This window comes from Sorex araneus, chromosome 3 (assembly GCF_027595985.1).
Source record: "Sorex araneus isolate mSorAra2 chromosome 3, mSorAra2.pri, whole genome shotgun sequence".
NCBI lineage: Eukaryota > Metazoa > Chordata > Mammalia > Eulipotyphla > Soricidae > Sorex > Sorex araneus.
Window position 1 is genome coordinate 213,553,191 of NC_073304.1, and position 13,246 is coordinate 213,566,436.

The following is a 13,246-nucleotide window of genomic DNA, read 5'->3' on the forward strand; positions in this document are numbered from 1 at the left end:
GGTGGTGATGAGGACGGGCAGAAGCAGCTAGTCAGAGTGAGCTGGCCCTGTTTCCTGCGCCGCCAGAAGGGCCCTGGGCATGGCTGACAGCGCCCCCCCCCCCCCCCCCCCGCCCAAGCCCTGCAGTTCCCAGGATGAGCTTGTGGGACCAGGAGCTTGTGAACACAGTTCTGTGGGACAGGTGGAAGAAGGAGGCCTGGGGAAGGGGGGCCACACCCCCTCATCTCACCCTCCCCAGGCCTCCCCAAGCAGGTCCATGCATCTGCCCCACCTGTGTCCTACGGGATCTGTCCGTCCAGCCGGGGGTGGGGGGCCTACGCGCCCCCAGAGGACTCACCAATGGTGGCATTTAGGGGGGGAGCCCCGGTCTCCACAAGCACGCCCACTCACCTCCCCACACAGCCAGAGACCAGCCCTCAGTTCCAATCAGCTGCAATTTAGTGAGCTCCAGTGGTGGGGGGCAGGGGCCCCTGCAGGGCAGGGCGGGGCTCCGCTGTCCAGGCAGCACGCGGTGTGCCTCAGTCCCCCCGGCACAACAGTGCCCACTTCTCACACTGGGGTGACCCAGAGACCGGCTTCTCCCCAGGCCCAGAGCAGGCAGAGCCTCACTGAGGCGCCCACCCGCACCCTCCCCGCGGACGGCCTCTCACCGCCGCTCTGGTCTCAGAGCCAGGGGTGCCGGGGCAGGCGAGGCAATGAGTTCAATCCAAGAAGGGCAGCGATGCGGCAGGATCCAGGGACATCGGAGCCCACTGGCCGGCCCAGCGGCTTGGCAAGGCCTGGCTCAGAAGGCGGGGTTGTCAATGCCCCTGCGTGTACCCCAGCATCCTTCAGGCCTGAAGCTATAGGGTGGGGGCGGCTCTCTGTGGGGCAGGCCCTGGTCAGGCGTCAGAATGACCTGCAGAGAGAGGAGGGAAGCCCTAGGGCCTGGGCCTGGCCACCGCCACCCCCAAGGGGCGTGCTGACCCCGGAGAGACACGGCCTTTGCAAGCAGAGCCTAGTCTGTGCCGCTGCTGCTCACGGGGACAGACAGACAGACAGACAGACAAAGAGACAGACAGACAGACAGACAGCCCGTCAGCAGAGCTGCAGGCAGAGGGCTGGGGCATACTCACCTCGTGGTAGGGAGGTGGGTACTCAGGGAAGGGCGCCCTGATCTCCGGGGGTGGTCTGGGGTACGTCATCTCTGGGGCCATGCTATAATCCACTGTGAGGTCCAGCTCCGGCTCCGGGTCCTTGCATTTGCAACAGGACCTCTTGACCACGCCACAGAGACACAGTAAGAGACCAATGGAGAGGGTGGCAGTGATGAAGAGCCTTCGGGGAAGAAGGACCCGCCTGAGACTCCAAGCTAGCCCCAACCCCAGAGGGAAGTCCCCGGGCCCCCCGGCAGGAAGTCCATGGGAGCCCCCAGCAGGAAGTCCATGGGAACCCCCAGCAGGAAGTCCACAGGAGCCCCCAGGAGGAAGTCCACGGGAGCCCCAGCAGGAAGTCCACGGGAGCCCCAGCAGGAAGTCCACGGGAGTCCCCAGCAGGAAGTCCACGGGAGCCCCCAGCAGGAAGTCCATGGGAGCCCCCAGCAGGAAGTCCACGGGAGCCCCATCAGGAAGTCCATGGGAGCCCCCAGCAGGAAGTCCACAAAACCCCCCAGGAGGAAGTTCACGGGAACCCCCAGCAGGAAGTCCACGGGAGCCACCAGCAGGAAGTCCATGAGAGCCCCAGCAGGAAGTCCATGGGAGTCCCCAGCAGGAAGTCCACGAAACCCCCCAGGAGGAAGTCCATGGGAACCCCCAGCAGGAAGTCCACGGGAGCCACCAGCAGGAAGTCCACGGGAACCCCCAGCAGGAAGTCCCTGGGAGTCCCCAGCAGGAAGTCCACGAAACCCCCCAGGAGGAAGTCCACGGGAACCCCCAGCAGGAAGTCCACGGGAGCCCCCAGCAGGAAGTCCACGAAACCCCCCAGCAGGAAGTCCACGAAACCCCCCAGGAGGAAGTTCACAGGAACCCCCAGCAGGAAGTCCACGGGAGCCCCAGCAGGAAGTCCACGGGAGCCCCAGCAGGAAGTCCACGGGAGCCCCCAGCAGGAAGTCCACGAAACCCCCCAGGAGGAAGTTCACAGGAACCCCCAGCAGGAAGTCCACGGGAGCCCCAGCAGGAAGTCCACGGGAGCCCCCAGCAGGAAGTCCACGGGAGCCCCAGCAGGAAGTCCACAGGAGCCCCCAGCAGGAAGTCCACGAAACCCCCCAGGAGGAAGTTCACAGAAACCCCCAGCAGGAAGTCCACGGGAGCCCCAGCAGGAAGTCCACGGGAGCCCCCAGCAGGAAGTCCACGAAACCCCCCAGGAGGAAGTTCACAGGAACCCCCAGCAGGAAGTCCATGGGAGCCCCAGCAGGAAGTCCACAGGATCCCCCAGCAGGAAGTCCACGGGAGCCCCTCCCGGTTCTTAGTCCTGCTCACTTCACGGAACTGAAGGGCTCCTCTATCTGGCAGCAGGTGTAGTAGCAGCACTCGTATCCAGGAGGGCAGGTGCTGCGGGCAGAGCAGAGAGACTGGGTGTGAAGGCAGGGGGCACCCACCACCCTCCACAGCTCCCGTGCTATGGGGAGCAGGGCTCTGCGCTCACGTCCCTCTAAGGAGAAGCAGAGCAGGGCCAGGCTGGGAGTGTCTGGGAGCCCTTGCTGGAGTCTTTGGAGTAGGAGGTAAGAAGGAAGGGGGTCTGGAATGTTCTGGAGCGTGCTGGAGCCCTCTCTGCCCTGTCTATCTCAGGAATCCTGGCAGTTACAGAGGGAGGTGGTTGCAGACTGGGACATTGACAGGACTGAGGCTGGGACAGGACTGGGCTCCAACGCACCCAGGTGCACCCAGTATGGATGGGCTCGTGGGGGAAGTGGTGGGGGGCGGTTTCTGCTGGAAGGGGTGTGGGTGAGGATAAAGGATGGGCCACGGCCTTCCTTCCTGTGAGGCTCGAGAGGCAGATCAGGGGGTGTCTCCCAGACTTACTTGGAATCACAGAAGGCTGCAACCTGCAGAAGAAGAGGCAGAGTTTAGGGCCACGGACCCAGACTCTGCCTGGATACCAGCAGTGCCAGGATGCCAAAGACTGTCCTGCCCATGGAGTCTTGCCACTCACAACGGGCAACTCCTCTCCTGCAAACCAGCCTTTTTCTGGGGTTCAGAGCCCCTCCCCCATCTGAACTCCTCCCCTCACTGCCCCAGGATCCTTTGAGTGCGCAGACCCCCTCCCACATCCAGGCCTTCTCCACTGGGTTACTCTGCTCTCACTCACCCCCGGGCCCCCCTGTGTGGAGCAGGGGTGAGGCTCCTACTCTGCAAAGCCCTGGAGACATCAGTCCGGGACCAGCTCTCTGTCCCCACCCATTCTGCATGAGGCCCGCAGGCCATGCGGAGTGTCATTACGGAGTTTACCCTGATTAACCACTGTCACGTGTAACAGTGGTTAATCAGGGTACGGGGATAAGCCTGGCAGTCTCCCAGAGCCCCCATATCTGCACATCTGGGTCCAGCACTCCCCTCTGAACAGGGACTTAAAATCACACACACACACACACACACACACACACACACACACACACACCCCTGACCTTCCTGCAACAATGAGCATCTAAATATTTATCTTTGCAACATGGGACAGTGATATATTTTATCTCTGTGGACATATAACATGCCACTACATATATCTCTATGAACTGTCCAATAGGCTTCATTTGACTTGGTCTTGTTAATTGCCTGACTCCACCATGGAAGGAACTTATTTTTTGTCTGCTCCCTCAAAAAGGAAAACACCCCCAACAGTCCCCAGTATTGGCAGAAGGCATGGAAGGACATCCATAGGTAAGATGGCTTCATTTCACCCCACATCTGCGGGGGACAGAGGCCAGAGCCAACTGGTGGGGGAATCCAGTCAAGGGGAACCTTACACACACACACACACACACACACACACACACACACACACACACACACACACACACACACCCCACAACTACCTCATTGCTGCTTTCTCCCAGAATCCTGCGATCATCGTGGCATGGCTAGTGACAGAGGAAGTCAGGAACGCCCGAGCAGCCGGGAAGGGTTAGGCCAGTTCCACCTTCTGTGCAGTCCCACAGGAGCACAATCTCTGTGGCCCCAGGGGACAGGGGCAGGAATGTAGCCCCGAGGGTTGGCTTAGAAGATGAGAGCTGCAGAGCACCCAGGGGGAGCAGCAGGGCTGGGGACAGATAGGGGTCACCCTCCCGCAGGCCTCCCCCAGAGCCCCCCAGCCCCCATCAGGAATAGGTTTGAACAGTGCTGCACCCTGAGTGCTTGCTTGGAGGGGTGGTGCTTCTCCTTCATTTCCTCCCTTTTTCAAAGTGGGAAAGGAGTGAAGGGCAGGCCTCAAACTTCTCCACTCATCCCCCTTTTCTCTAGAGAGATGCAGCCCAGGCTGCCAGAAATACCTCAGATCACGACACGATAGATTTTTTTTTTTAAAGGGTTTTGGGGCCACAGCCACTCAGGGGTCACTCCTGGCTCTGCACTTAGGGACCTTAGGTAGTGCCAGGGGTTAAACTTGGGTTGGCCACATGCAAGGCAAACACCCTACCTGCTGTAGTATCACTCTGGCCCCAACATGATTGATTTTTGAGTAAACCTTTGGTCACTGTTGCCAAATGTTTTGAGAACCCAGTATTCAGTTACACGACCCCATCAGGCTTTAAGAAGTTCGGGTCGTTTGAGGCGGTTCAGAACCTGAGTTTGATCAAGTGTGAGGAATCAATCTTGATTGGGGGGGACACGGCTCCTGCCCTTGGGGCTAGGGGTGGGGGGGCACTGCACTGGGCACTCAGGCAGGAAGGGTGACAGCCTTGAGGCAGGGGGGCACCGAGCCTGGGGCAGAGTCCCCGAACTGGGAAATGTCCCGGACCAGCAGGGTGCATCCCTGGATTTTCAATACAAGTGAGGAATTCATGTTTCCAAGAAAAACAATCTGCCCTCCACTCCAGCACTGGCAGCCCCCCTCCCCCAACCCCATGGCAACCCCCGACCCTTTGAGAGAGAAAGGGGAAGGAAGGGAGGGATACTGCATCTAGCTCAGATCTCGGAGGTCACCCCAACCGGGGGCCAGGAGACAGAAGATCAGCTCCTGCCTGAGGTGGGAATCCTGCCTCAGGTCCTAGAGGGGACACGGGAGCCACCTGGGCCTCAGGGCAGGGAGACAGTCCTCTCCAGGGTGGGGAGACAGGATGGTCAAGACTGCAGAGCCCCTCTGCTCCTCGACTTCTGACCAATGGGAAGGGAGGACCAAGGCTAAAGAATAGGGGGTCAGAGTCCCCACTCACAGGTGTCAGCGCTCCCTGGTCCCCACTACAGACGGTGCGGCTCTGGCAGCAGGCCCTGGCCCCAAGGGTCAGCAGCTCTACTCCCTAATGGCTCACCTGTGGAAGGCAGGCCAGCAGGCCAAGCAGCACGGTGGGAGGGAAGCCGGAGAGCCCAGCGGCGTAAGGCATCCTACAGTGTGGCTCCCGAGCGTCTGGGAGTCGGGGCAGGGTACAGGGGCGGGGCCCGGCCGCTCCCTAGTTTTTCACCTGTGGGGCCCCGCCTAGAGAGGGGGCGGAGCCCAGGCCCCGGGGGGCGGGCCCAGGGCCGCTCCCACGATTCTCCACCTATGGGGTCCCACCTGTGGAAAGGGGCGTGGCCAATTCCCCTGTAGGGCGGGTCCAGGGCGGGAGGGGCGGGGCCAGGGCCGCCTCCTCGTCTTTCCAGAGGACTGGAAACGCGGCAGGTATGTAGCTTGGGCCTTGGGAATTGGGAGGTAGACACCAACGGATAAAAAAGAATTGTGGGGTTCCTTGAAAGCGGCCAAGCGATACCTTCCCCACCCCCCAACCCTTCTACCTCTTCATAGGTGCTAGTATTAAGGAAGGGGGTGCTCGCTCACTGGGAGGAGAGCCACTGAAGTCCCTGCTCACCTCGGACTTTTTTTTTTTTTTTGCTTTTGGGTCACACCCGGCCATGCACAGGGGTTACTCCTGGCTCTGCACTCAGGAATTACTCCTGACGGTGCTCAGGGGACCATATGGGATGCTGGGGTTTGAACCCGGGTCAGCCGCGTGCAAGGCAAATGCCCTACCCGCTGTGCTATCGCTCCAGCCCCCTCACCTTGGACTTTTAGGAGGCAGGGACGGACCCTCGAAAGGACTGCGTTGCCCCCTTTGGTGGGGGGAGGAAAGGTGACAGGACGGGAGGGCGGAAGGGACCCCTGGTCGACTTCAAAGTGGCAGGCACATCACTCTCACCTCCCTTGAAAGCCTGGAAGGAGGTACTGGTACACTTCTTCCACTTGATTTACAGGCGAAATGGAAGGCCCCGAGGCTCAGGGACTTGTCCCCGGGCTCTTCCGCCAGGAGACCTGGGGCATGGGCGAGCAGGCCTATCCAGATTCCAGGGAAGACCCCGCGCGGGCGGTGGCCCCGGGAGGAGCCGGATTCCGAGCCTGGCTGGGCCGCCACGCCCCTGCGCTCGCAGCGCGCGGGCACTTCCCGAGTCCTGCCGGCAGGTGGCAGCATCGCTCAACACGGGAGGCCCCCGGAGAGGGGAGGCGCCCAGGCGGGGACCCGGGCTGGGTCTCCCCGAGCTCTGTCCCAGCAGCTGGCTCGGCCTGGGAGGCGGGCTGGGTGGGTGACAGGCGCAGGGGGAGAGCCTGCCGGTCAAGCCGGAGGCCGCGCTGGAGCCGGAGTGCACGGAGCTCACAGCTCTGGGGAGGGGGCCGAGTGGAGACCGCGGGGTGGGAGCGCTCCCGGGGGAGCTCCGGTCTTCAGAATGAGACACCTCCTCCCGTTCAAAGGGGGCCCGGGTCTCGGGGTCCGGAGTGATAGCACAGCGGGTAGGGTGTTTGCCTTGCACACGGCCGATCTGGGTTTGATCCCGGGCATCCCATATGGTCTCTCCAGCACCCAGGAATGATTCCTGCGTGCATGAGCCAGGAGTAACCCCTGTGCATCGCTGGGTGTGACCCAAATAGAAAAAAAAAAAAAAAGTGGCCCCGGGTCTGGCTTGGCCACTGAAAGTGCCCCAGCTTGGCCGCAAAGGAGGCTCCGTGCTCCGGCCTGCTTTTTCCTGCGTCGCACCCCCTCGCCCCACCCCCTCGCTCCTCTCCCAGCACCTCTGCTTCTCATCTCAGGCTTATCTCTGCCGATGTTTCACGTCCAGCCTCCCCACTCCGCCAGGCCCCCGTCTTCCGGTTCCAGCCCTCCCGTCAGTCCCCACGGGTCCGCTCCCCGTTGTCACACCGCCCCCCCCCCCGGCTGGTTCTTTGTGTGTCTGTTGGTCTCATTCCCGGGGTCTGTTTTTCTGCCTGTCTGTTTCCCTGCTCTGTTTCTCACAGCTCCGTGTCTCTGCGTCTCACCGACCCTCCAGCCGGGCCTCTCTCCCTCTCTCTCTCTCCCCCATCCTCCCCTCTCTCTGTTTCTCATTATCTCTTGGCCCTTTCAGCCCAATAGGATCGAATCTTCCAATATCCGGATCCAAGTGCAGTGGAGGGGGGGCCTGCCCCCCACCCTGAGAGTCCCCTCTCCCTTCGCATTTCCACAGACTCTGAGCTCACCAAGGGAGTTGGCGCTGGAGGGGAGGGTCCTGCTGGGGCCCCCCCTGCCCTTCTGCCAAGAGGAATCTTGTCCAGCGAGTGCTGGAACCTTCTCCATGCATCATCATGAGGACAGTGCTGAGTGGGGCTTCAGGGCCTTCCCGGGCCTGCACCAGCACCCAGACCCTGGGTTCCCCCCACCCCCTGCCGCTCTACGACGGAGCCCTCCAGATGTGTGTGGCTTGGGCTGGGCAGGGCCCCGAGGGAGGTGAAATAAGGGTGAGAAAAGGGCAAGTTTGATGGTGGGTGTCTGGGGGCGGCCGGGAGGGCGCCAGGGAGGGCGCCCACTCCAACCTGAGCTTCAGGTAAGCATCCCAGCATGCTGGAGTGTGAGGATGCCCCTGGCTCTGCTCGGGACCTCCTTTTGTTCTGCTTTTTCGTTTGGAGGCAACTTGCCAGTGGTGCTGGGGACGGGGCTACTCCTCAGCTGCCGCTGTGCTGGGGTGAGGGTGGGGTCCCCCCAGGCCCACGGGTGCCAGGGGTCGAACTTGAGCCTCCTGCATGCAAGGCATGTGCTTAGCCTGCTGAGCTACCTCTCCGGCCCGGCCCCGGACCTCCTTCTGTTAGCTTATTTGGTGCTGCTCTGAAACGCGCATTTAGCTGAGTTTATTGGATCTGGTACCCCTGCCCCAGTCCCTGAAACATCATAGGAACAGCTTTGAGAGAGTTATTGGTCCCTGCCCCGTCCTAGACCGTCACATGGGACTCCTGGGGCTGAGGGCCTCTGGGGCCTGCCTCTATTTCCCCAGTGCTTTCCTCATGCTGTACTCCTTCCTGTTGCGGATATGCGGTGAAGAGGCTGAAGGTGGGTGGTCCCCACTCAGCCAGGATCCTGTGGTCACTGCCCATGGAGGCTCCAGGGCCCCCCCCCCAGCGTTCTTGGTGGGTGAGGTCAGTGCACGCAGATCTGGGGCTGTCCTCGCGGGACGGGACTCCCGGGTGGGGACTTCCAGTCCACACCTGGCCTGGCGAGGGAAGGGCGCCATGGGGTGTGGGTCTGCAGCACGTGGCCAGGCACTCAGGGACACAGGCAGGAAGGCCGGGGACCTCGGGTGCTCAGAAAGTCCCTCTAGACCCCATCTGGTGTTTCCCAAGAGCCGCAGAGTGGAAACGTCCTCCTCCTCCTCGCCGGCCGCCCCTGCGATCACCAAAGAAGGAGCTGATTGTGTCTGAGCCTGCAGGGCCCAGCTGCAAGGGCCTCAGAGGTCAGGCTCCCTCCGCAGACCAGCAGCGGGGCACAGCGCGGGCAGGAGGGCAAGTCCCGCAGGACACAGGCGCTGAGCCAGGAGCAGAACCACGCAGCCTCGGAGCTGCCACCCACAGGCCGCTCCGGGTGGACGGGGGACGCCGGGGGGAGGCCTCCGCCAGCTGGCCCAGCCCAGCCCAGCCCAGCCCAGCCCGAAGGGCCCAGCCCTGTTCTGTTGCTCTCCTGCTCCCAATGTGGGGGACAGGACACCCATCTGGGTAGGGCTCCAGGCTGGGATGGTCCCTTTCCAGAGCAGAGCGGGATGACGGGGTCCTGCTGTGACCAGGTCCTGCCAGCAGGGGCGCTGGTGTGTCGGGTTATGCTAGGGTGCTTGGCCCTGGGGCATGCTGTGTGACATTCTTCAGGAAACCCAACTTCTCTGTGCCTCTCTAACCGCTCCATGAACGGGGTGCGGGTGGACTCACATCGGGGTGTGGTGAGAATGAAGGGCGGCTCGGCACCTGGCGCTCGGTGATGGCAGAGAAACACTGGGATTTTCATTCCCGGCAGGGAAGGGGCCCAAGGCTCTACTTCACATGGAGGCAGAGGGAGGTTTGTGCCCCAGTGCCCGTGGTCTCCCCGCATGCTCCCTGCGTCTGCAGTTCCCCACCATCACCACCCCCTCACCGAGCTGCTTTCTCAGTTGTCCCCATTGTCACCTTCTTGCTCCAGAGCTCCCCAGCATCCCTTTGAATCTAGTCCCACCTGGGGCACCCCCAGTCTCCTCCCACCCTCCCACCCTGTCCTGCCACGCCCCCTTTGCACCCCTCCTTTCCTCTGCATGGGTAGTCACCTAGAAAGCCTGTCCCAGATGACTCTCAAACCCCACCCATTCTCCCCCATTCTTCATCCTTCAAGGCACAGCCCAAAGGCCTCCTCCTTCAGGAGGCCTTCCAGAATTCGGATCTTCCTGCGAGAAGTGATGGTCTCCCTCCCAGCTCTCCCCACCCCCATGCCCGGGCCTGTCCTCTGGGCCTCGCGGACAGCCCTGGACCTCTGCCCCTTGACGTGTGAGCTTGTCTCAATGTTCCCATCACCCCCCAGCCTGCGGGGGCTGCTCATTCTTCAGCCTTCATTTCCCCTTGGAGCTTTGTTCCAAGCTAACACTGGCTGCCTTGTGGCTGAAGAGAAGCTGGTGGGGGACCCCAGGTCAGGGACCAGGGCTTTCCAAGGGGGTCAGGAATAAGCTCCCATAGTCCCGGATAGGGGGGTCTTCACCCGAGAGCCAGACTGTTCCAGGCTGACGCGTTGCCTGTTCCCGAGGGCTATGTGGTTTGGGGAAACACCTTTTCTGCTCTCTCCCCCCAGGTATAAGCACTCCACCAAGTTCCTAAGAGCGGACCCCTAGACCCAAGCCATAGTACAATGGGTAAGGCACGTAGCCTTGCATGTAGCTGATCTGGGTTCGACCCCCAGCACCCCATATGACTCTCCTGAGCCTGCGAGGACCTGAGCACCACTGGGAATGACCAAAGACCAAAAACAAAGTATGTGTGGGGGGGGGGGGGCGAGGGGGGTTAGAGACAGAACAACTCCTAGAGCCTGAACTCGAGGCTCCCTGCTCCCCTCCAGGAGGAAGCTGGGGTGCCAGCCAGGAGTGCTCCACGATCCTTCCATGATCCAAGCCCTCACTTTTTGGGGTGATAACTTTTCCTTTATTGGGGGGGGTTGGTTTGGGGTCTCACACAGTGGTGCTCAGGACATACTTCTGGCTCTGTACTTAGGGATCTCCGCTGGCTGCTCAGGACGCCTTAGGGAACACCAGGAATCGAACCCGAGGAAGCCCCCTGCGAGGCAGCTAGGCAAGCGCCCTGCCCGCTGGGCTAGTGCTCCAGGGTTCCGGGGAGATGACTTCTTTCTGGATTGATCCCCCGGTCTGGGCCGCCCACCTGTGGCGGGAGGGTGGCGCTGGGGCTGCCACGTGCCAATTAGCGGCCCAGGGAGCTTATTATCCTAAGGAGCGGGTTAGAGAAGCGGCTAATGTTCACCTTCCCCCAGGCTTAGCGGAGACAAAAACGGCATTTGGGACCCATTATCCTTCCAAAGTGTAGGTTTCCGGGGACGGCCAGAGGTGGAGAGGCAGACACCCCCAGGAGCTGGGGTGGAGGGGGGGAGTTAATGAGCTTGTTGAAGGGAGAAGGAATCAGGTGGGGCAAGGGAGAAGCAGGGGTGAGAACAAGGAACAGGGGGGCCAGGCAGACGCAGGGGGGAGGGGAGGGGGCAGGAGGTGTGGAAGTAGAAGGGCTTGTGGATGGGGCGGTACTACTGAGACTGAGGCCAAGGCAGCAGTCAGGGGCCAAGCCAAGACCAGACCCAGAGCTGGTGGGCATCCCCCTGAGACCCCACCCTCTTGTTTACACTTGGAGATAAGAGCCTGGAAGGGAGTGTGTGTGTGTGTGTGTGTGTGTGTGTGTGTGTGTGTGTGTATGGGGAGGGGGGGAAATCCTCCAAACTCTTTCTTGTTGGTGCTTGAAAGAGGGAGCCAATGAACCCTGCTTGGGGGCGCCTCTGCTGACCTCCCAGTGTCCCCAGGGTTGATGTGACACTTCAAAGGTTCCCAGTTCCAAACAAGTCGGGGGTCCAGGGCACCCAGTGAAAAGGGCTCCTCGCTCTGGATGGGGAAACAAGGGGCCCGGGGTCAGTCTAAGGCGCCGAGAAGACCCGGCGGCGTCCGAGGTCCCGGAGAAGCTGGTCACCCCGCAGGGGCAAGCACACAGTGAGTGTGCAGTGAGCGTGCGGAGGGCGGAGGGCGGGAGCGACCGCGTTCGCCCACAGTCTCCCAAATCACGGCTCCCTGAAGCTGCCACATCATCTGGCCCCCGCCGGGACAGACTGGGCGCCAGCGGCGAGCACGCATGCGTGGACCGGGGCCCCCGGGGGGGGGGGGGCGCGCTCTTGTGTGTGTGTGTGCGTGTGTGCGTGTGTGTGTGTGTGTGTGTGTGTGTGTGTGTTTGAGCGCGCGCACGTGCAGCCACGGCCTTTGGCGCTGATGTGGCAGCCCCCCACCCCCACCCCGCAGCCGCCTTATCTCGCGGCTGGCTGCCCAGGGCTGGCTCCAGGACCCTTCACTCCAGGGGCCCTGTTAGCACCTCCTCCCTCCCTTGTTAGCGCCTCACAGCCCCTTCCTCCCCCGCCCCTGCGGCCCCCGAGGGCCCGAGCTGGCAGCCCGCTTCTCCATCCCCGCCCCGTTCCCGTTCCCGTTCCTCCAAGCTTCTCCCCAAACCCTCTTCCTTGGCCACCCCCGAGCCCCCCGACCCCCCCCCCCCGCCTCGCCGCCTCCCTCCGGAGAGCAACTTTGCAGAACTAGGGAGGTTTGGGGGGGGGGGGTTGGAGTCGATTTAGCACTGCGTGGGCGCAGACCTGGGAGGGGGCCCTCCCTGCCTCCCATCCGCCGCCGCTCCTTCGGGTGGGGGGGTGGGGGGGAAGGGGCAAGCGGACCCTCTACAAGGGACCAAAGCCAAGTCCTGGCTGGGTCACCCTCCCAGGGCCCCCCCCACACCCCTTCTGCCGCGGGAGGGGTAGGCGGGGGGGGGCCCGAGTACCCGCTGCGCACGCCCGTCCGGGCGGCGGTGCCCGGGGGCCGGGGTGGTCGTGTGCGGGCTCGGCTGCCAGGCCGCCCGGGCTGCCGCTTCCTCCGCGGAAGGGCCCTTCCCTGGCCGCTTTGATGTGTCTGCGAGGCTAGTGCAGGATGTTTGGCCTCGGGGCTTGGCGCCAGGATAAATTCTCGCTGCCTGCCGGGCCAAACCGCTGCCGCGGCGGCGCTGCCCGTTCCTTCGCTCGTCGCGTCCCTCCAGGGCCACCGCTGCCCGGCCCTGGCCCGGTGGGCGAGCGCCGGCTGTCCACTAGGCGACCTGGGGCCTGGCCCGGGCGGGGGCGGAGGGGCTGGACCCCAGCTGGAGCGGGGTGACTCCTCGCGGTGGGGGTGGGGTGTCCACGTGGAGCTACCCGCCCGCCCCGGGCTTCATTCAGCTCTTCCAGATGTGCAGCGGCTCCAGCTGTGGGAATGACTCAGCCTGGAATGAAGACCGTCCAGGGGGAAGGGGGTGGTGGGCTGGGGGAGGAAGGGAGGAGCAGAGCCTCCGCCAGCGGCTGCTCCCCTTCCTCTGCACCCCTTCCTCTGCACCCTTTTCCCCCCACCCCCAGTCTAAGGGTTTGGGTGTGGGGCCGCCCAGACTGCAGATGGGAAGAGGGGAGAAAAGGGGCCTGGTGCAAGGGCCCCCGAAAATGCAGAGTGGGGGGCAGGCAGCAAGGGAGGAGGGGCCTGGGGAGGCCCACAGAGACATGAGGCCCCGACCCTCAGTGTTAGCCGCCTTGGGTTCCCTTGGGTTGCTGGGAGCCGTGTAGTGCTGAGGGCCC

General features: G+C 62.9%; 1 protein-coding gene across 1 annotated transcript; it reads right to left on the bottom strand.

Moving 5' to 3' along the window:
• Positions 1-784: 784 nt before the first annotated feature.
• Positions 785-5,509, bottom strand: TMEM92 (transmembrane protein 92). The gene is made up of 6 exons (XM_055132233.1): positions 5,438-5,509; positions 3,000-3,022; positions 2,457-2,528; positions 1,697-1,852; positions 1,116-1,317; positions 785-898 (listed from the first exon to the last, which is right to left on the bottom strand). Exons 1-6 carry the CDS (start codon positions 5,507-5,509, stop codon positions 785-787), a joined length of 639 nt encoding a protein of 212 aa, XP_054988208.1.
• Between the last annotated feature and the right edge of the window lie 7,737 nt (positions 5,510-13,246).

Coding starts and splice junctions, on each gene's coding strand:
- TMEM92 (XM_055132233.1), bottom strand. CDS start 5,509: ATGCCTTACGCCGCTGGGCTCTCCGGCTTCCCTCCCACCGTGCTGCTT. Junction 1,853..2,456: donor GAGCCCTTCAGTTCCGTGAA/GTGAGCAGGACT, acceptor GGGGACTCCCAG/GGACTTCCTGCTGGGGGTTC. Junction 899..1,115: donor ACCCACCTCCCTACCACGAG/GTGAGTATGCCC, acceptor CTCTCTCTGCAG/GTCATTCTGACGCCTGACCA.